General features: G+C 42.3%; 1 protein-coding gene across 1 annotated transcript in view; it reads left to right on the forward strand.

The window, feature by feature from the left end:
* The window catches only part of WDR70 (WD repeat domain 70), a 279,175-nt gene extending 261,234 nt beyond the window's left edge, over positions 1–17,941 (forward strand). Inside the window, exon 18 of the mRNA XM_075540952.1 lies at positions 17,747–17,941. Coding sequence (XP_075397067.1) covers positions 17,747–17,834 — 88 coding nt within the window. The 3' untranslated portion in view covers positions 17,835–17,941. The remainder of the gene's footprint in view (positions 1–17,746) is intronic.
* Positions 17,942–22,786: the final 4,845 nt, after the last annotated feature.

Consider the following 22,786-nt stretch of genomic DNA (forward strand, 5'->3'; position numbering starts at 1 on the left):
CTACTCCCATAAAGAGTCACCGTCTTGGAAGAGCACAGCGGCAGGCCTACTCTGTCCTATGTAATACCTATGAGTTGGCATCGACTGGATGGCAGTGCATTTGGCTTTTGGTTTTATAGCTGTATAATACTCTTCTAAACCATTACCCTCTTGATGGGCATTTACACCGTTTCGAGTCTTTGACTTTCACAAACAATAAGGGCATTACTATCCTTAGGCAGACATTTTTTACTCACACCTACAAAGCTTCTAGAAATAGAATCGTCAACTCAAATGCTATTTGCAGTTTAAAATTTGTGTAAATACTGCCACATTTTCCTCCAAAGAGACTTTTTAATGAATTTATCCACGTGCATTCATCCTTACTAAGGGATTATGCTAGTACTTTTATTTGCGCCAATTGTTTGGTGACAACTTACAAATCGTTTTTACTTACATTTAAAATTATTGAACATCTTTTCATATGGTAAAATATTTTTTAAAGGTTAACCATTTAACATCATTGCAAATATTTCCCAGTCATTTTTTACTTTGTGTTTGGCATCTTTCCTGTTTTCTCCCGCCCTCACTAAAGCCTTTGTTTGTTTCTGTTTTTAAACTGTCATCAGATTGAGATATTTCCCTCTGCCTCTTTCCAGATTATTAACCGTTTGTTACAGCACCTTTTATTGGAGAGTGTGTTTGTTATTGACTTGAAATGCCACCTTTCCTAAGGAGCCCTGCTAGTGCACTGGCTAGTTGCTCGTCTGATAGCCGAAAGGTTTGAACCCACAACTGCTCCATGAACGAAAGCTGTGTCTGTCCGCCACCGTGAAGATTACACCCCCCTTCGCCCGCTGCCATCAGGTTGATTCCGCTCGAAGCAGCCCCAGCTGGGATTTCAGAGACTCAGTCTTTGCTTCAGCGGAAAGCTTTCTTCTATGGAATGTTGGTGGCTGCAAATTGCTGACTGACCTTGTAGTTAGAAGCCCCATGCCTAGACCGACCTCATTGTCACCAGGATCCTGACCTTGGAAATTCTGTGGGGCAACGCTGCGCCATGTCCTGTCCTGTCTGGTCAGTAGGAGTCAGAATTTACTTAGAATCAACTCAACGGCCACCTTTATCATACACATGCCATTTCTATATGTATTTTAACCAATTGTTGGGCTTTCTGTTCAGTTCTGTGAATTGGTCTTTTTAAGTTTTGGTATCAAACTATCAAACGGTTTCCACTATGGTATGGCTGCCTACCCTCATTATTTTTATCAGAATTTTTCTCCTTATTCTTGTAACATTTTGTGACTTTAAGCTATGTAGTAACCACTCCCTACCAAGGTAAATTTTAGTACTGTTTTCCTTGGAGTTGAACTGCATGTATGAATTTATGTAAGTTGAACTACAAATAAGTCAAGAAGTATTACTATTAGTATTCCAATTTAGATATGCACTGGTTTATTCCAAACAAAACATTTGAAAACATGTTGCTTATCAGCAGATGACTATAGACAATGACTCTCAGTAATTACACTTGTCTTAGTTTCACTGCGGCATCTTAAGGAGGGAAAAGATAGATGCTTTTAGTGCCATGGGAAAAGGATTTTGAAGTCAAAGCTAATTTATAAAACAACAACAACAAAACTCAGTTGAACATCTTCCCAAACCATCAGTGCTTTGTAACAGGTTTAAGAGAATGCTACCCCGTGTGAAACAGCAGCTTTTAGATGAGGCAGAAATTTCAAGGGAGGTCAGGAAGACGTTAGCGACGAGCCAACCAATGACAAAACTGTGTCTGAAGTCCAGACACGGGTGGAAGAAGACTATACATGGGCCAGATAGGGAGAGCTAATGATAAAGTGTTAAACTTTAACCTAACTGCATCTGCAATGATCCACTTTTAATGCACTGTGAATGCAGCCTTGATCTACGGTCAGAAGAGTATTCACTGCAGGCTGAATTCATGTGTTTCTCTCCACTTTTTTTTTTTAAGGCACAACTCTTAAATGGGTGAAAAGGGAGACCAAATGATAATTACACTTTAACCTAACTATTTCTACCAAAATTGACTTTACAATGCTCTCTGTCTGATAACAAAGCTATTTACATCCCTGTCCTGTGTTCAGAGATGATTCACAGAGGCCTAGTCCATGTTGGGACCTACAAATGGATTTGGGCTTCCACAGCCGTCCATAGCCTTCTACAAATCAGATATTAACCATTGAAGCTCTGATACCATTCCCTCTGATGACTTTTATTATTTACAATCCTTGGATCACGTGTGCTAGTGTGCTTCATCCATGTAGACTTAGTTAACAACTCACTTAGGCCCCCGATGCTATTCTTTTTGATAGCTGGACACATCTAGTTTCTTCACCACCTTTTACTGTAAGCACTCATATTGTCAATGATGTAGGTAAAAGAGCGATATTAAGAAATTTCATTCCCCCAGAGTCTTAGATTTACCTATATAACTCAGAAAGCAAAGTCCCTTCAAAACTGTGACTTCTAAGAGAATAAACTGGGCCAATTAAATTCAAGACAGAGAAGTCAACTTAGAAGGTGTGGGCGATTATGTTGTAGGATTTCAAAGGAGACATCTTTGCAAGATTGCTTGAAAGACACAGATGATTAAAGGGGCTTATTAGGAAGAAGTTTTAAGCAAATTGACAATTGTATTAGTGAGGAAAAGGCCAGGAACAACAATGCACCTGCTTATTCTTTGAGAATTTCATTGGGAAGCCTTACTATTACTGATAGTCCAGATAGAATTCTCAGTTAGTTTCCTTTGACTTGAACAGAAATGAGGAGGAGAGTCATGCAGATAGATATCCAGGGAAGGAGCAGCTCATGCCAAGGAGACACCAGATTAAAAGGCCAGAAAAATGTCCATGAGGAATAGTGCTAGATTTTTTTTAATTCCTTTATTCTGTCTCACTCAAAGTGAGCATATGAATTTTCTACTTTGACCATGAATATGATTCATTATATCACAGGATGCCCTAATACTGAACCACAGAGCCCTGGTGGGATAGTGGTTATATGTTGGGCTATTAGCTGCATGGTTAATAGTTCAAAACCACCAACCACTTCTTTGTGGAAAGAGATACTGTCTCAGAAACTCACAGGGACAATTCTACTCTTGGCATTACCTCTTTGACAGTGAGTTTGAATAATGAAATTTTCTTTTATTTGGTGCGACTGTTACATCATTGTAGTATAATGTTTGACACATGTTAGGCTGACTTCATTTAAAAAGATGATAAGAGCTGTATGGAGCCCCCAATAAAATGATTTTTAAAAATAAATATAAAGATGTTTTCCTATGGAAAAAAGACTGTGTGTAATGCTGCTAACCACAAGGGCAGGAATTAAAACCCACCAGCCACTCCACACTGGTGAGGCTGCCTGTTCCCATCATGATTTACAGTCTCAAAACCCTAAGCAGCAGTTCTGTTCTGTCCTCTGGGGCTGCTCTGGTTCCGAATCCCCTCGGTGGCAGTGGGCAGAAAGAAGGTCGTCTGTGACACAGCAAAGTTTGGTGCTGCTTCCACGGGGTGAGGAGTGAATAGTCATTCCCAAGGAACTTCCCTTTCCTTCCCATCCTCTCCTGGTGTCACATCTTCTGACTCTCTGAAGGCTGATGGGTAACCAGTATTTTCCTAGACTTAATTGCAGCTGAACATATCTTGCCAATTTGTGCCCATCACCTAAAGATAATTTTATGTATTTCAGGAAATTTAGTTATACTCACAATTGAATAGTGTGCTAGTTTAATAGCAACTCTGCAAGGTAGAGCAGGTATGGTTCATGTCCTCGTCTGACATGTGAGGAGACTGAAGGATGGAGACTTGCATTTAATAGTGCTTGGAACTGGAACTAGACACCAGCGCTCTTGATCCTTAACCTAATGGGCTTTCCAGAGACTCTGCTCTTCCTTAATATATACGTCTCTACTGCATTTGTTTCCATCACTTTCCTTCCACCCAACTGTGTCACCTCACATTTGTGGCATACTCACTTAAGTTCGCGGCACTGTGTGTCGGTGGCATGTAATTTGGTAGCCCGAATTGCTGTTCTTTTCCTCCTGTGTTCACCTGCTCGAATAGACTGTTTACTGCCAGGTGGCAAAGTGTTGGAAGGGAAGCTAATATTTAATAGGATCTTTCCATAAAGGTCACTGTAATTGAGAATGTGTGTCTGGTTGTTTTTCTTCACTGTATTCTGCCAGCAATGAAATGAAGATTTATTGCATCTCACTTTATAATAAAAAGTGAATTAGACATCACACAATTCTACCCGCCTGTAAGTGACACAGGCGTGCCTCCATTCTCCACTGGTGATAACCAGGGGTCTTTGAATTCTTTACGTCCATTGGCTGGCCACTTGAGTCTCATTATTGGCTCTAGCAAGGAATATCTTGTATTTGTAATGACCATAAAGGTTTTAAAACAGCAGGATCAAGAAGACTCTCATTTAGTCACACGCAGACATATTCAGTTTCAGTTTCTTGTTAAAATATGCTACCGGAGGGAGTGGGGGAGAGGAGCTGGCTGAGGAGTGGACAGGATATAGATCCAGAATGCTATTAGCTTACGCATCAAACAAGGATAGATGTGTGTGGGAGCCTGGACTCGGGCCAGCTGTCTGCCAGCCTGACAGTTCTGTCAGCCAGGGTCACTCTTCTTGCCAGATAAACAGCTATTATTGCTGGTTCAGTCAATTTAATTTTTACCGTGCATGTCTTGTCTGATAACAGGATACATGGATGGTGTGTGTGTGTCCAAACATCAGGCCCACGTATACAGGCTCCATTTAAAGTCAGGGTACTTTTCTCGGCCAGATCCAGAGAGATTACCCAGTGAGTAAGTGAAGCAACGGTTTGGTTTCGGTGCTTTTTGTATTAGGAAGAGATGTCAACCAGTAAAAAGAAAAATGGAAACTGATTTTGTTATAGTTAGGTACCAACTTCTCATGTGGACATGTGCCCATTATATTCCTGGGCAGATGCCAGTGTTTCTCAAAATAGTGTTGTGAACTGACAAGGGGAGGGAGGGGGAAGACACAGGGTCCTCAACATGCAGCTTGCTGGTCTCTTTCCCAGACCATTCTGTTGGGTTCCCAGATTGACCCAACAGAATGCTGGAACTATAGGACGATATCATTGATATCACACACAAGTAAAAGTTTTAGTTACGAACATCTAACAATGGTTTCAACAGCACACTGGTGGGGAGCTGCCAGATCAGGTCGGATGCAGAAGAGGATGTAGAGCAAGGGATATCATTGCGGACGTCAGTAGAAAATACCAGAAAAACGTTTACTTTGTGTTTCATTGACTATGCAAAGGCATTCGACTGTGTGGAGCATAACAAACTGTGGATGACCTTGAGAAGGATGGGAATTCCAGAGCACCTCATTGTGCTCATTCAGAGCTTGTACAGGGATCGAGAGGCAGCTGTAGGAATAGAACTAGGGAATATGGTCATGGCTTAAAACTCAAGAAAGGCATGTATCAGGGTTGAATCCTTTCACCATACTTGTTCAGTCTGTATGCTTAACAGATCATCACAGTGGCTGGATTATATGAAGAATTATTGAGGGAAGGCTTGTTAACAACTTGCAATAAACAGATGACATAACCTTGCTTGCTGAAAGTGAGGAGTACTTGAAGCATTTGCTGATGAAGGTCAGAGATTGTAGCCTGCCCCCGCCTCTCCCCAGAAGACTTCATTTCAGAGGCAGCAGCACTGAAGCTACAGCTCAGGGAGAGGGACGTGTCTGATCAGAGCACACAGGAGCCAACGAGGGGAGAGGGGGACCGATAACAAGCGAAGCACACCTGGCCCACCAAGCCCTGAGGATGATATTCCTGCTCAGAGCAGCCAATGCACAGAGAGGGCCATAGGGCCGGCCCCACCATGAGACACAACATCCCTCACTGACCCATAGCACTACGGGGGACAACACTGGGGACACACTGCAGGAATTATGCCCAATTTGACCCCACCACACAGAGGTGAACAAAACACTAAGGGCATGCAACAGAACAGCAAGGGGAGCAGAGCAATGAAGTCCCCAGAGAACCAAAAAAATAAGACTGTGGGGCCAGGGCGTGGCACCCAATCAGACTCGACTGAGAAACACTCAGAAAGGTCAACAATTAGACCTTGAACTATTTTAGGGTTTTTTTTCCCCCATTGGCTTTTTTGGTTTATTTTGGGGTTTTATCGTTGGAGTTATTGTTTTATTTCCTGTTGTTGCTTTGTTTTGCCGTCTTGTGTTTGTGCATATTATTATTTCTGCATGTCTATCTAGATAAGATAGGCGGGATAAACAAGCTGGGGGAGAAAACAACGGGACGACAGTTCTGCAGGGACATGGGGTGAGGGGGAGGCGAAGGAAAGGAAGTGGGTGTTAAACCCAGGGATAAGGGAACAGTAAGTGACCAAATATCTATGGCAAGGAGGGTGTAGGAGGTCTGGTAGGGCTTGATCAAGGGCAGTGTAACCAAGAGCAATTACTGAAACCCAAATGAAGGCTGAGCATGTTATTGGGACAAGAGGAAAGTTAAAGGAAATAGAGGAAAGAACTAGGAGGCAAAGGGCATTTATAGAGATCTAAATACAGGTGTGTACATATGTAAATACATTTTTATATCACGATGGGGAACCAGATCTATATGCATATATTTTTAGGTTTAGTATTAAGGAAGCAGATGGACATTGGGCCTCTACTCAAGTACTTCCTCAACGCAAGAACACTTTGTTCTAATAATCCAGCATTCTGTGATGCTCACCTTCCCAACATGATTGCTGTACACAAATGGGTGCATAAACAAATGTGGTGAAGAAAGCTGATGGTGCCAGCTAGCAAAAGATTTAGTGTCTGGGGTCTTAAAGGCATGAAGATAAACAAGCGGCCATCTAGCTCAGTAGCAACAAAGCCCACATGGAAGAAGCACACCAGCCTGTGTGATCATGAGGTGTCAGTGGTATCAGATGTCAGGCATCAAAGACCCAGAGCAAAAAAATTATGTCAACGTGAATGGATGTGGGTGGGTGTGGAGTGGAAGCCCAAAGCCAATCTGTAGGCATTTGGACATCCCTTACAGAAGTGTTGTGGGGAGAAGACAGGCCAGTCAGGGTGCAATATAGCACCGATGAAACAGCTTCCCTCGAGGTGCTTCCTCCCCACTCCCCCGCACTACAGTGACCCTCATTCTACCTTCCAGATCTGGCTAGATCAGAGCATGTACATGAGTACGTATAAGAGCTGGAAACGGGATACAGGACAGAGAAACTCCTCCTCGGGGCCAGTATTGAGAGTAGCCATTCCAGAAGGGGAAGGGGAAGGGGAAGGTGGGGGAAGAAAGAAGGAACCGATAACAATAACCTCCTCCCAGGGGGATGGACAACAGGTGAGGGGCTAAAGGGAGACATTGGACAGTGCAAGACATGAATAAATAATAATAATTTACAGTTTTTCAAGGGTTCGTGAGGGAGGGAGGATGAAGAACGGAGGGAAAAAAATGAGCTGATACCAAGGGCTCACGTAGTAAGAAAATGTTTTGAGAATGATGATGGCAACAAATGTATAAATGTGCTGCACACGATGGATGGATGGATTGTAATAAGAGTTGTACAAGCCCCCAATAAAATGATTTGTTTATAAAAAAAAAAAGATTGTAGCCTACAACTCAACAGAAGGAAGACCAAAATTCTCACAATTGGACCACTAGGTAACGTACCATTGTGGGTTGAAATGCCTTGTTTATGAGTTTGCAATGTGTTATCTATTTTCCAAAATGTATTTATTTGCCAAAGAGAAAATTATTTTACTAGCAACATCTTGCATCTCATCTTCACATGCATACCTTATATTTTTAAAAAACATTAAATCTTTGATTAGCTTTTTCCCCAGAAAAAAAATAAAAGGTTGGGGGGAACCATTTCAAGCGAATCTTTGGTGTCAAGCCCTTTATTTAATCTTAATAATTCTGCAATTGTGAGTACAGGGTCAGAGTTCATCCGGGCCTTATTCATTCTAACAGGGTTAACAAGTGTGTCAGATTATCAAGTCATGGCTATAATTGACTTTGGCTTTGAGGTTTTCCTTCATAATAAACAATGGGCCCAGAGCCAAAAAAGTTTGTGGTTTATACTCACACACTGATGACTAAACAATACAAGCGATTTCCCCTCATCCTTGTTTTATTATCCTGGAGCTGGCTTTATGCTTTTTGGATGAATCATATCAGAAGATTATCCATAATTAAATAGAATTTGACCTGTGGACTTTCCGTCACAGCTGAAAACATTTTGACGACTTCTCTGGCCTGAGAGCCAGGGGGAAAGAATGTGGCAGGCACACACAGGTTGAAGCCCCATCAGATGAAAGGGGCAGTCCTGCAAGCACTTTAAACCCCGCGCACAAACAGTGCAGCCCAGAAACACTCGTCAAAGATTGCAGGAGGGGCCTTTCTGCATCAGCCACACAATCCTCTGGATGGGAATGCCGAAGGTGCAGCTCGGTTTCTGTTGGTTTTCTTTCAGCTTTGCTGAACATCAGTTGCTGTAAAAGACCCACTTTGTACAAATAGCCTTCAAAACTCAAGTTTTTAAAAAGAAGAAAAAAGTTTAGGGGAGAAAATGAATCCACGTGAAGTTTATGGAATGTTTATGCATATAAGATATTTGCATACATTTTTATGTGTGTCTCATTAACTTAGGTTAACTATTAGCAGATACAGAATTGATGACAGCTAAAACAAAATAATAGCGCCCCAGCCCTCCTCTGATGAGTGTCTTTGATGGTCAACACCAGTGGTTATGGTGGCATCGCACCTGCTCTCCTTTGCTTGATAGTCTGCTTTGGTCCATTTACTTTGCTTGGTAACTCTACTAAAAAACTGATATACACCCTTATTGTCAGATAAAGAATGTTTACTTTTCCCCCCTAAATCAAATTTGAAAATAAGAATCATATCAGGCCATGTCCGTTTGAATTTTAATAAATTAATGCTTAAAAGAATGGGCAAGTAAGTGGAGGACATAAATCAGTGTGAGAAATGTTCTGGAGAACGCTGATTTCAGGAAGATGGACCCTGTACTACTGTCACAGTGAGGCTTACCGTATCTCCACTATTTGGTTGCACGCCCATGTGCTTTTTACATTTGGCTGAATGGCCTGGTTCCTCTACCTTCTTTAGCCTTGAAGGAGATCCCTTCATAAGTTCTTTACTTGGGCAAGGCACAGAGATCTGCCATGAGGCTGTAAGGCTGAGGTGATAACTTGCTCCCCCTAGAGAAAGTAGAGCGTGCTGGAGAGGTGCCTGGGTACGAGACGTGCACTCTCAAAGCAGTGCAAGGTGTTTCTTGCACATGAATTATGTACTATCTGAGTTGCCACCGTCCCCTCAGTGTCCTTTTGGTTTTGTTGGTTCTTGTCCTCTGGTGTTTCAACACCCAGGAGAGCCCACATTAAAACAGTGTACAAATTTATCTTTCTCTGGGCTGCCCAGAATGGAATCCATTTTTCTGGCAATGGTGGTGGTATTCAAAAAGACTTAGACAATTGTGTGTGTTGATTTTATGTGTATGTTTGTGTTCCTATTAACCTTAAAAGCAGAGATTTCTAGACCATCTTTTTTTTTGTTAGTTTTAAAAAAATCATTTTATTGGGGCCTTATACAGCTCTCATCACAATCCATCCATCCATCCATTGTGTCGAGCACATTTGTACATTTGTTGACATTGTCATTTTCAAAACATTTTCTTTCTACTTGAGCCCTTGGTATCAGCTCCTCATTTTTCCCCTCTACCCTGCCTCCTTCATGAACCCTTGATAATTTATAAATTATTATTATTTTGTCATGTCTTACACTGACAGATGTCTCCCTTCACCCTCTTTTCTGTTGCCTGTCCCCCTGGGAGCGGGTTATATGTAGGTCATTGTGATCAGTTTCCCCCCCCACCTTCCCTTTCCCCTCCTGGTATCGCTCATTATTGGTCCTGAGGGGCTTATCGGTCCTGGATTCCCTGTGTTCCCAGCTCTTATCTGGATCTGTATACATGCTCCTTCCCGAGACCCTTCCGTAAGGGGATGTCCAGTTGCCTACAGATGGGCCTTGGGTCCCCACTTCACATTACCCCCGCATTCATAATGACATGATTTTTTGTTCTTTGATGTCTGATACCTCATCCCTTCGACACCTCGTGATCACACAGGCTGGTGTGCTTCTTTCATGTGGGCTTTGTTGCTTCTGAACTAGATGGCCGCTTGTTTACCTTCATGCCTTTAAAATCCCAGACACTATATCTTTTGATAGCCGGGCACCATCAGCTTTCTTCACCACATTTGCTTATGTACCCATTTGTCTTCAGTGATCTTATCGGGGAGGTGAGCACACAGGTCAACAAGCAGCCATCTAGCTGAGAAGCAACAAAGCCCACGTGGGCTGTGTGATTATGAGATGCCGAAGGGATCAGTTATTGGGCATCAAAGAACAAAAAATCATATCATTGTGTGCTCACCTTCCCGATACGATCACTGAAGACCAACTTACATGCTTTGAAATCCAATAACATTTTCTCTTTTTGCATCTGTCACTTTATCCTACTTTTCATTGTCCATTTATTCTCACTGTAGTATTCTGTGCTAAGGGCCAATTAGGCCACCCTCCACCCCCTGGAGAAGAAGTCCTCTGGTACTCATTGCCATTGAGTCGATTCCAACTCACAGCAACCTTATGAGACAGGTTAGAACTGGGCCTATGTGTTTGCAAGACTGTGGAACTCTTTACAGGAGTAGAAGCCTCATCTGTTCCCCACGGAGCATCAGGTGGTTTCGAACCTCACAATTAACAGCTCAACTCTTTCATTTTAATAAGTCATTTTATTGGGGGCTCTTATAACAATCCATACATCAGTTATACCAATCACATTTGCATATATGTTGCCATCATCATGTCTGAAACATTTTCTTTCTACCTGAGCCCTTGGTATCAGTTCCTCTTTTTCCTCACCCTTCCACCCTCATGAACCCTTGATAATTTATAAAATATTTTTATTTGCATATTTATACCATCTGCTGTCTCCCTTCATCTACTTTTCTGTTGTTTGTCTTCCCTAGTGGGGTGTGCTATGTGGATCACGGCAATCCGTTCCCCCTATCTCCCCCTTCCCGCACCTTCCCCATGCCCTCCCAGTATTGCTGCTCTCATTATTGGTCCTGAGAGGTTTATCTGTCCTGAATTCCATGTGTCAAGAGCTCTTATCAGTATCAGTGTACATGCTCTGGCCTAGCCGGATTTGTAAGGTAGCACTGGGACCATGATAGTGGAGGAGAGGAAGTACTAAACAACTAGAGGAATATCTTGGGTTTCCTCCCTGCTATGCTGTACCGTGGAGCAGCTCAACTCTTAGCCTACTACGCAACCAGGACTCCTCGTGGTACAGGTTGTCTAATCATCCCTGCCCATCGTTATCTTCATAAAGTGGCAGCTAAGCAAAAAAGTCTGTTGAAAATGCCCTAGATGCTTATGAATTGACTTTAAAAAATCTTACATTTCCAACATTCTCCCAAAGAACACCTGCTGGAAATAAGCCCAGCGATAATGATTGCTGGAAAGGAAGAGTGGCTGCCAGCTGGACAGCTGTGATGCTGTCACTGGGCTCCTACAAGACGCTGGCACTCCAGGCTGGCTGAGGTGCCCACTGTGCTGAATTGGGGGGAGCTGACCCTCACTTAGCAAACGGCATCCAGCTCTGCTGGAAGGTTCTGGACTGTGTGCAGGAACTATAGTTATGAGGATGGATTGAATCAAGAAGTTCCTTCTGTGAGGGCCATTTCCATTCGCCTTCCATCCCCAGTTCCTAAGAATTAGGTTTGCATCACCCCAAACAAATTAGCACCCCAAAGCAATAGCTAGGAGGCCTGGTGGTGCAGTAGGGAAAGCTCTCCAATGCTAACCCAGAGGTCCAAGTTCGAACCCACCAGCTGTTCCACGAGAGAAAGAAATGGCAACCTGTTTGCATACAGATTTACATCCTTGGAAACCCTGACGGGCAGTTGTATTCTGTCCTAAAGTCATTCTGAGTTGGAATTGCCCCAATGGCAGTGTTGGTTTGTACTTTTAATGACTTACAAGTATCTTTTCATGTGTGTATTGAGCATTTGTGTGTCTTCTTTGAGAAATGTCTTCAAAACCTTTGGCCATTTTGTGATTGGTTTGTCTTTTTGTTGTTAAATTGTGGAAGCTCTGTACATACGCTGAGTGTTAAGCCTTATAAAATATATGGTTAACAAATATTTCTTCTGTAGGTTGTTCTTCAATTTCTTGATAATGCCAGTGATGCACAAAATTTTTATTTTATTTATTTATTTTTTAATTTTAACAATTTATTGGGGCTCATACAATTCTTTTCACAGTTCATGCATATACATACATCAATTGTATAAAGCACATCTGTAAAAATTTTTAATTTTTATAAACTTAATTTTTTATTAAGGTTTCTGGTGTCTTGTCTAGGAATTAAAACAACAACAAAGTCTTAAAGCTTTACTCCTATGTTTTCTTCTTACAGGTTTATGGTTTTAGTTGGTCTATTTAGCTCAACTCATTTTGAATTAATTTATATGTCGTATGCAATCCTTTTTAATTTGAATTTTTAGTTTGTTGTTGAGGATTTTTGAATTTATATGGACATATATTTTTTATTAGTTGGGATTTTTCCATATATCATTCCAAATTTCAATCATGTCACATAGGATGTACAATTGCTACCACGGTCAGTTTCCAAACACTCTTTCTACATGGGCTCCTTCACATAGTCTCCCTTTTGTCTCTGTATATTTAAAGGACATTGGTGTGTCATTTTCCCCTTGTGGTATAGGGCTTTGGTATCAGTAATGTTGACCTCATAGGATGAATTAGGAAATCCTCTTGTATTTTTTGGAAGAGTTTGAAAAGGATTGGTCTTAGGTCTTCTTTTGGTGGCTAATAGAATTCACGGGCAGAGCAGTACCGATTAGCCTGTTAAAATCTCTTCGCTTGTTATAACAAAAACAAAAAAAAACCCAAAACTCACAGCCACTGAGTCCATTCTGATTCATATTGCCCCTGTGGGCCGGAGTGGGAACTGTGGTTTCTGAGACTAACTCTGCAGGGGGTAGAAAGCCTCATTCTCCCTCAAAGCAGCTGGGGCTTTGAACTGATGACCCTGTGGTTAACAGTCCATATGGAGTCCAGTGTCACCAGGGCTCTCGTTTGTGGTTGTAGGTCTGTTGAAATGACCCGTTTCTTCTTGAATCTGTTTAGGTAGTTTATGAATTTATGGGCGTTACCTTATTTCATCTAGTGTTTATGGTTTATTGGCAAACAATTGCACATATATTTTGTTGTACCATATATACTCGAGTATAAGTCTACCCGAATATCAGCTGAGGGACCCAATTTTACTACAAAAATTGCATTAAAAATGTGCTGAAAAATTGGGCTTATACATGAGTTTATACAGTAATTATTTTTATTTATGTAAGGCTGAGAATAATTTCCCATTTCTGATTTTAGTTATGTGCATCTTCTCCCTTTTTTCCCCTTGTCAGTCTAGCCAGTTTGTTGATCTTATTGATCTTTTCTAAAACTTCACTTTTTGCTTTGTTTCTTTTGTGATTCTATTGTCTGTTTCATTAGTTTCGCTCTAATCTCCCCCACCCCCTCGGATCTTTGGGTCTAGTTTGCTCCTATTTTTAATCTTTCCTCAACTAGAAGTTCTTGTTTTGAGATGTTTTCTTCATTTTTTTAATGGCATCTTAATTTTTAAAATTATTTTTAATCATTTTATCGGGGGCTCTTACAGCTCTTATCACAATCCACCCATCCATTCATTATGCCGAGCACACTTGTACATATGTTGCCATCATCATACTCAAACACTTTCTTTGTACGCGAGCCCTTGGGATGCTGTCTTCTTCCTGAGCCGTCCCTCTGTTGTCCCCCCCAGCACTGGCCGCCCTGCGCCCCATACACTTTGCTCTGCTGTGCTTTCCTCTCGGTGGTTGCGGAGCATTTTCTCATGCTCCTTGTTATTTCTTCTTATGGTCCTTATTTCATTTCCACAAATGCCCCGGGTGTGGCATTCTTTTATATGCCTTGGTTTCCTAAAAAAACAAACAAACGCCCCCCCCCCCCCACATGCCTTCCAGTCTTCCTGTGTTTATCCCGTGCTGTAGTGGTGACTACCTGTAGTTACAACTTTGTTTTCTATGATCCTCACACAAGGGCCGCTCCTGGCCTCTGTCCTCCCAGCCACCCCCACCCAGCTGAGACCCACACGATAATTTACTAAGAAAATCTGCATTTCTTCCTCCAGAGCCAGGCTCCTTCTCTGTACCTGTAGGCTGCCTCTGTGTTAGGCTGGCAGTGCCAGCCCCTGGAGAATAGGAAACCAACATGCTCCTGCCAATTACAGGAATCCGAGAGGCATACTGGGCTGTTCGTTGAGCTGATAACTGCAAGGTCAGTGGTTCAAACCTAGCAGTTGCTTGTGTCGGACAAAGATGAAGCTGTTTGCATCCCCTGAAGATGTAAAGTCTTAGAAATCCCAAGAAGTCGTTCTTCTCGGACTGAGTCAGTAGGAGTGAGAATTGGATGCGTGTTTGGGGGTGGCTCCTCGATTCAGTGCTGATTTCGTTGCTATGACACTGAGCGATTGCCAGAGTCCAGTGTTTACTTGCTGTAACCCTTTGAGTCCTTTCTGGAGTTACAACCAAGTTGGTTCTGCTGTTTCTGCTTGTAGCTTGTTTGGTTGGTTGGGTTTTTAGCCTGCTGGTTTGGTTGTTATACTTCTGCGAGATAGGAGAGTACCCTGTGTAGCCCTGTTTTGCCCCCGACTCCCGATGCTGAGTTTTACACCTTTTCATTCCAAGGTTCTTGATTTTCTACTCACTTGCTTTGTCTTGATGTTCTTTGTAAATCGAATGCATTTTCCATATGATAAAATACAAAATGTACCCATCCAAGTGTGTAGTTTGAATTTTAAAAACACATACACTGGTGCAATCACCACTCTTTCAAGACGATAGATTTCCACCATGTGTTAGTCTGGGTAGACTAGAGAAACAAATTCATTAGACACTCATGTGCTTAAGAAAGAGCTTTATATACGAGAGCAATTGAATATTGAGAAAAAAACCCAGCCCAGTCCAGATCAAGTCCATAAATCCGATATTAGCAGTTGAATATTGAGAAAACATCTCAGCCCAGTCCAAGTCCATACATCCGATATTAGCCCATATATCTGATACCAATCTATAAATTCCTCTTCAGACTCACACAAGACATACAATGACTCTGAATGCAGGAAGATCACAGGCCAGTGGGTGGAAAGTCTTGTGGATCCCGTGGCAGTGGAAGCATCTCCGTTCTGGCAGGGGTCTCCATGTGGCTCCTTCAGCTCCAGGGCCCTAGTATAGCTCCATGGGTCTTGTCTGCAGGAATGTCTCACAGAGAGTGAGCGTTTGCCCTGCCTCCAGCGAGCTATTTATTTCCTTTGTGCCTCCAAACGAAGTCATCAAGCTGTTAACTGATTATTTAAAAGGCCACTCCTTCACTTTTAAGCCTCAAATTGATAACAGATTGTGTGACTACCACACACCACTACCCTAAAAGTTTCCTCATACCTTTTGTAGCTATTGCTCTATTTCTGCATATTTTCATATGTATATGAAAGTCGGAAATTGAATAAGGAAGACCAAAGAAGAATCAGTATATTTGAATGGTGGTGCTGGTAAAGAACAGAGAAAGTGCCTTGGACGGCTAAAAGGACAAACAGATCTGTCTTGGAAGAAGTACAGCTAGAATGCTCCTTAAAGGCAAAGATGGTGAGACTTTATCTCACTTATTTTGGACATATTGTCAAGATAGACTAGTCCCAGGACAAGGATATCTATCATCCGTGGTAAAATGGAGTGTAAGTGAAGCAGAGATGGATTGGCACAGTGGCTGCAGCAATGGCTCCAACGTAAGAGCAGTTGTGAAGATGCTCACAGCCGGGCAGTGTTTTGTTCTCTTGCACACAGGGTTGCTGTGAGTCAGAATCAACTGGACAGCGCCTTTTAAAACAATCCCATAGAGTCTGTGCCCATAATGTTAGACATCCACCTACTACAAATATTGCTAGCAGTGGACTCTAACCTCAAAGGGACTTTCTAAAGGAAAAAGCTTTTTGAACTCCAGGCTTTCTTCCTGTGGTCTCTTCTTTAATTCCTTTTCTGTGCCCCAAGCTGAAAAAAACAGCATTGCAACTTCTGGGATTTAGCCTGAGTGGAACCGATGTCTGATGTCTTATGGAGTATTGCCAGATATCTTTTGGAAGACCATGTAATTCATACCTTAGAAATAAAAGACCTAATTCCAAAGCATCTTTACATAGAAAAATTGTTCCTGTATGTATTTGTCCACACTAGCGTGCTCAACATCTTGGCCAGAAATTAAAATCTAACCCAGCACGGGTGGTCCCATAGCAGCACGTGGAGACACCAGCGGGGCCGCTCTCTAGTCACTGCAGTAGCTCTCGGGGCATCGGAAAACCTGCAGCTGCTCTGGGAAGTTGAGCGCCGTGACCTGTATAGCTATCACATCAGTGACTTGAAGTGACAATAAGAAGTTTAACCAACTGGATTATGGATGGGGGGAACGTGAGCTCTGGATGGGGGCGTGAGGTAATGGAGAGAAGGGAATTGTGACTTACACATGACAAACCCAGGTCCATGATTCGGGTCAGAACATCAGGTAACGGTACACATGGTTTATATTTTTCCCCAGGATCATAATAAAACAACAAAACCAGCAAGAACTATTCTAAAATATCACCTGCTTTCCCTTGCCAAATGAAGGAAATGATTGCTGTCACTATTTCTACCATTCTGGAAGAGCCTAGACATGAATGAATTGAACTCTTAAGTTGAAGACATAAGTCTTTACCTTTATACATTGTATACTTTGCAGCTATTTAATGTTTTTTTTTCATAATGACAGCTTTTCAAAAGAAGGAATTAGTGCTAGTACGCTGAAAATGACATAAATTACAACCACAGGACATTTCTTGGACATCAGTTCTTTGTGAATGGTATGACAGGAATGCTATTGGGCCAGGTATGTTTGTGAGACACAGAAAGTCCTCAGATACGGATTTTATTATTACAGTACTCGGAGAGGCATCCTAAAATGCTAGGTGACGTGTTTCTTTGTCTCGTTCCCCCTCCTTTCTTTCTGGCAGTATGTAAATTATGTTATCATTTAAAATTCATTAAGTAAGAAAATGCACTCACACGTTCTTGTTTGTATGCGCTTTCATCGCATTATGTATTGGGGCAGCTTTAGGAACCCCCAGAGGGGTCTCATCAAGAGCGCAGAGCCTGGAGAACACATCAGGGCCTTCTGAATGGTCCCTTAGCCTACGTTTGAGCTAAAGGGTTGTTACTGATGTGTGAAATGCCAACAAGTTCGATGCATCTTCATTTTATTTAAGGAAAGGACAGCATCTGCCACAGAGAAAATCTTCAGCAAACTCCCAGGCTCTTTTCTGCACATAATTAAATTCACATTTTTCTTTATGGTTTCCCTGTTTGGGACTAGGAGTTTGATAATTGATAGATAAGAATTGCTACTTCCAAGTTTGCTTCCATGGGAGTTAAAAAAAAAAGCCCCATATGATAAACCCTTGGTGACTAAATTTTTCTTCTTCTTTTTAAACCTTTCTTTTAGGACTCAGCCTAAAACCATGTTTGCCCAAGTGGAATCTGATGACGAGGAAGCAAAAAATGAACCAGAATGGAAAAAACGTAAAATTTGAAGAACCTCATTTGAGAGCTCTTTGCATGAAGAGGGTGAAGGGGACAGATGTGGGACAGTTGTTATTTTTAAAGATGCTTGTAAAGTAAATACATTTTTTAATGAACAGATTTTGTCCTGTGTATTATTGGGTCCACTCAAGAGATCAGTAGCAATCCTCTACTAAAATCGTGCTTAATTTTCTTACTTATGACGAATAACCTCTATTACAAGCAAATGAGAGAGAGATCCTTAGCCCATGACTGAGTATTTTAGGTATTTGAAAACATTATTCGACAACTGGGCTTGTTCCAACAACTTTATAGGGGAAGCACACTTAGAGATATGCATCTGCCCTCAGCAATTCTAGGGAACACAATATGGAAATAGACATAAAAATGTTTTAATATTTTTGTATATTTCATAGCACTTGTTTACATAACTGTAAATCATTAGACTGAGTTCAAACTAAAAGCACGAACGAACATGTGTCTGAATATCGCTCCACAGCAGAATGCAGTAGTTCGGGACAAGCTTTGCAGTCACACAAACAGCTAGGCTTCCAACCCCAGCTCTCCCCTTTCCTGCCACACTGAGTCACTTAATGCCTCTCATCAAGCCTCGGGTGCTAGCCGTACCTGCTGCATAGGTGTGGGTGAGGGTTCGTGAGGCACGCCTTGTACGGCATTGTGCATTTTTACCTGGCACACTAGACCCTTCGTGTTTCAGTGTAGGGCCCATCTATCATTGCCGGCTTTGTATCAGGATTAAAATGGAAAGAGATAGAAATGCTTTGTAAATTTACAGAGTTATGTAAGTAGGAGACCTTCAAAATGATTCCAAAAGGCCCTTGTGCATTTTGTAACTAGAAAACTACAACAGAAGTTGGCAGTTTATCCAAAACAGCATGAGTCAAGCAAATAAAATGCTGTGGCCTGATCTCACATAGACATGGGCCATTTTTGCATGATAAATAGTCCCCACGAGATAATTTATGACATTTTGTTCTCTCGCCTCTGTCCTCTCATTTGTCCTAGTGAATTAAATCACTATAAAAATGAAAGATGATTCAAAAAGTAAGTCCCTGCTTCTACAAGCACCATGCATATACTTGCACACACACACACTCACACTCTCTCTCTCTCTCTTTTTTAACAACTGCCCGAATGGCTGTCTTGCTCATCCAGATGCTGATATGGCAGTGACCAGTCTTCCACAGGTGGATCCTAGAAACTTCGTTCTTATACTGTATTATCTTTACCTTCCTAATCCTATCATCAACCCTTCCCTAGGATCTTAGCCTGTAAGGACTAGAAAATAAATGGAATAATGGACATTTTGAATGCTTGATATATGACAGATATTATTCAATGCTTTTGGATTAGCTCATTTTATCCCCTCCCCCCACAAAAAATCTGAGTAGGTAAAATTGCAGATCCATTTTACAGATGAGGTAAAAGAGGTTCCAGGTGTCGAATAATCTGTCTGAGGTCACAGCTAGGTGGAGTCTGTGAAGATACCTATCCCCCCAAATCTCTAAATATCGATAATTAATAAAGTGCCCCCAAGTTTCCTATTCCTATTGAAATATTTTATCCCAAATAAATTACAGACCAATATTTTGTTCCAGCTGCTTAGGATTTGTAAATTTATTGCTGCTTGGATAAAATTTACTGAAAAGTATCTCATATTTTTCCCCATCTTAACATAAACATCACACCATATGGAAGTGTTCGTCTTGCACAGCCAAAAATTACAGCAATGGGAGGGGGGAGGACTACAACCTTGCTCACAGTGGTCTTGGCGAAGGCCGCTGTGATGTAAGGGGAAAGGCAGACAGCACGAAGATGGTTTTCTCATCGTGACCCACAGTACCAAGTGGTCCTTTTCGTGTTGAGCATCTCATCGTGAATGAGATAGTCTAGCTCGTTCTGCAGTTTTGCTCTAGCAGACAGGGAGACACACGACTTCACCATTGGAGTTTGCATCTTGACTTGGGAGAGGGAGGACGTCTGAACCAGAACTGGATTCCCCTGAGGTGTAGTTTCAATGCTAACCAGACCTCTCCAGTTGGTTGTTCCTCTGCCCTTAGGCCTCATTGTCTTTGCCCAGACAACCTTGTCTTTCGTCTTGGGTCAACTGCTTTTCTAGCTGTTCAGTGGGAAACCTGGAATTCATGATATGAGGACGGCCTTACTCCCACTCAACCCCACTGCATCAGTTGCCATGCCTCCTCGGAATCTCTCCTGTTTGCCGTTCTTCCCCATTCCCACTGCCTCTGCTGGAGTTCAGACCAGCTGTTGTCCCTCACCAAGACCACCCAGAGCCTCCTTCCTACCAATCTTTTTGCTTACGATTTGGTTCTCACCCAACCTAGCTTTCATTCAACTGATCAGCAGTTAGCTCTGTAAAGCCAAAATTGTACCATCCCACGCTTCTGCTTAGAGCTTTCTAGGGGCTCCATGCCCGGTTTCCTTCATCAGTGTGCCAGCTGAGGGCCCCCAGGCTCAGCTTCTCCGTGTCCTTCTTGCTGTAATTTCTGCTGCCCTTGCACATGCCTTTGAGGCCCAGCCACATTCAACTAGAAGATGCTAGATTTCGGGGGAACCTCAATGCCTTTGTGTAGACTGCCCCTTAGTGCCTTTCCCTTTCTTCCTCCCTTGTCTTCTGGGAAAATTCCTCTTTGGTGATGGGGAGCAATTCCATTGTTCCTGAGCAGCTTGCCATCACCCACCCAGATGGACAAGTCGCTGTTTCATCCTCCGCTCCCGCAGTTCCTGACATACCTGGCCACCACGTTCTTTTATCTTGCCTCCGCAGTGTATACCTGTGCATGGACTGTGGACCAGTGTATGCATGTTTCCCCCATGAGGATATAGAATGTAATAACAAAGATCACTGGGTTCAGTAAATATTCATTGAATGCTGAACGTATAAGAGGAACCTTTTTTTTACCGACATCGATACACCTAGCCCCTACACCCAAGAAAGGGTGAAAAAAATCAATGCCCATCAAGTGTTTGACAGAGGGAGGAAAGGAAAGAGCCAACTGGGAAGGGCGAGGCAGTGATGGGAAGACAGTAAATTCTGAGAAGCTCGTCTGCTTCACAGATGGAAAGGAGGCTCATTACCACCAGAGCCTAGTCTACATTCTGAATTTTGCCTCTGGTTTGCTTATGCAGGGTTACCCATTGCAATGGCTTCAGAACGAGACTGGATTGGGAAGAGGGATCTGTGCTGTTCCTAACAATCTACCAAATGCTAAGCCACCATGACATCCTCAGACATTAGCCTCCTGTCCTGCCTGATACTGTGCGGGCCATGGGACCTAGTGGATCTGTGGTATCTCTAGCAGGTGGTTTCTTATCCTTCCAGGCGATCCTTTTTGTTCATGTATATTGTTTTGTGGAGATTTCTAGCTTTAATGCTATGGGGATGGTGGGGTGTGTGTTGCTAGCAGCTCTTTCATCTCACAAGAGGACCCAGTGAAATTGGACCACGCAGACTGGAAAACCTGAACCGAACTCTCATCCACATCCACATCCACAAACTAACCAAACAAGCACAAATCTCTATCACACTGGACTCCATTTGATCTACAGCACTTAATTCTGTTGCTTTGAAGCCAGATCTTAATATTTATTTTTCTGTTCCACTAAAACACAAGACAACAAATGTACTTGATGCAATGGATGGGTTGTGATAAGTTGTAGGAGCCCCCAATAAAATAATTTTTAAAAACACACCAAGATAACAGCTTCATGATCACACAAAGGCCATATCCAGGTATTGGCATTTCTCTATATGATCTCAGCAGATTTAAGACAAGTCACTTTGAGAAAAGATTTTGTAAGAATCAGTGTGATTATCGTGGGCAACTGTGGGTCCTGTAATGATAGTAACCAGCCAAAGACGTGGTCGAAGACAGGGTAACCAGGTATAGCCAGGTGCCAGCCTAGGTATATATGCACACAGCCTGGATCAGTTATCATTTGAAGATGGTGTACTTCATTCCTTTATCGGTCTTCTTGAGTATGAGAAGGCCAGAAAAGGAGAGACAATGACCACCAGACCCCTTTGAAAAGTGGACGCTCTCACCAAAGAACTAGGTCTTCCGACCAGGGAAGAGCCTGTGGAAGGAAGATCTCGTGTGTGTGTGTTCCTGTCTGTCTGTCTCAAATAGAAAATAGCAGAATCGATGCTGAACTGGTTACCAGGATGAGCTGGCTCAGCAGTTGGTGGGAGAAGGGACTTTGAGGGCCCAGAGTAGAGAATTTGCTATTTTAGGCAGTTTCCTGAAGAAAAAAAAAAAGAGTCTATATTATTGGCCATCAAAATTGTATATCAATAAAAACATTCTAAAGGTTCTTGTTGCCACTTATAATAGTTCTCATAAAGGAAAACTGGGGAAATGATGACTTATAATAGTGTATTAAAGATAATCATAAGTTTTTGACACTCCTCCATCAAGAGGGGGGAATGTTTGTTAACCCTCTGTAATCTGAGCAGGCTCTAGGATTAATTGACCGATCAAATACAGTAGATTTGTGCTGTGCTAGTTACTAGATCCAGGCCTTAAGAGCCTTGTAGCTTCTACTTCCTCTCTCTTGAAACACTTGCTTTTGGGATCCAGCTGCCATGTTAGGAGGGAGCCCACGGAACTCCATGGAGAGGCTCACTGCAGAGAAACTGAGTGCCCTGAGGACCAGCAATCCCAGCCGACGGCCAGCATCGACATGGTTGCATTTGGGAAAGCAAACCCTTCAGCCCTCATGGAGTCACATCTACTGCCACATGAAGAAGAGATGAGCTAGCCCTATTCAAATTGCATATTAATGAGCAAAATAAATCATTGTATTATTTTAAGTTACTGAATTGTAGGATTATTTGTTATGCCGGAGTATATAATTGCAATGACTTAGGAGATAAAGAGTCAACACCTCAAGCACAAACAAGCACGAAATTGTGATATAT

The sequence above is a fragment of the Tenrec ecaudatus genome, chromosome 2, assembly GCF_050624435.1.
Source record: "Tenrec ecaudatus isolate mTenEca1 chromosome 2, mTenEca1.hap1, whole genome shotgun sequence".
NCBI classification, from domain to species: Eukaryota; Metazoa; Chordata; class Mammalia; order Afrosoricida; family Tenrecidae; genus Tenrec; species Tenrec ecaudatus.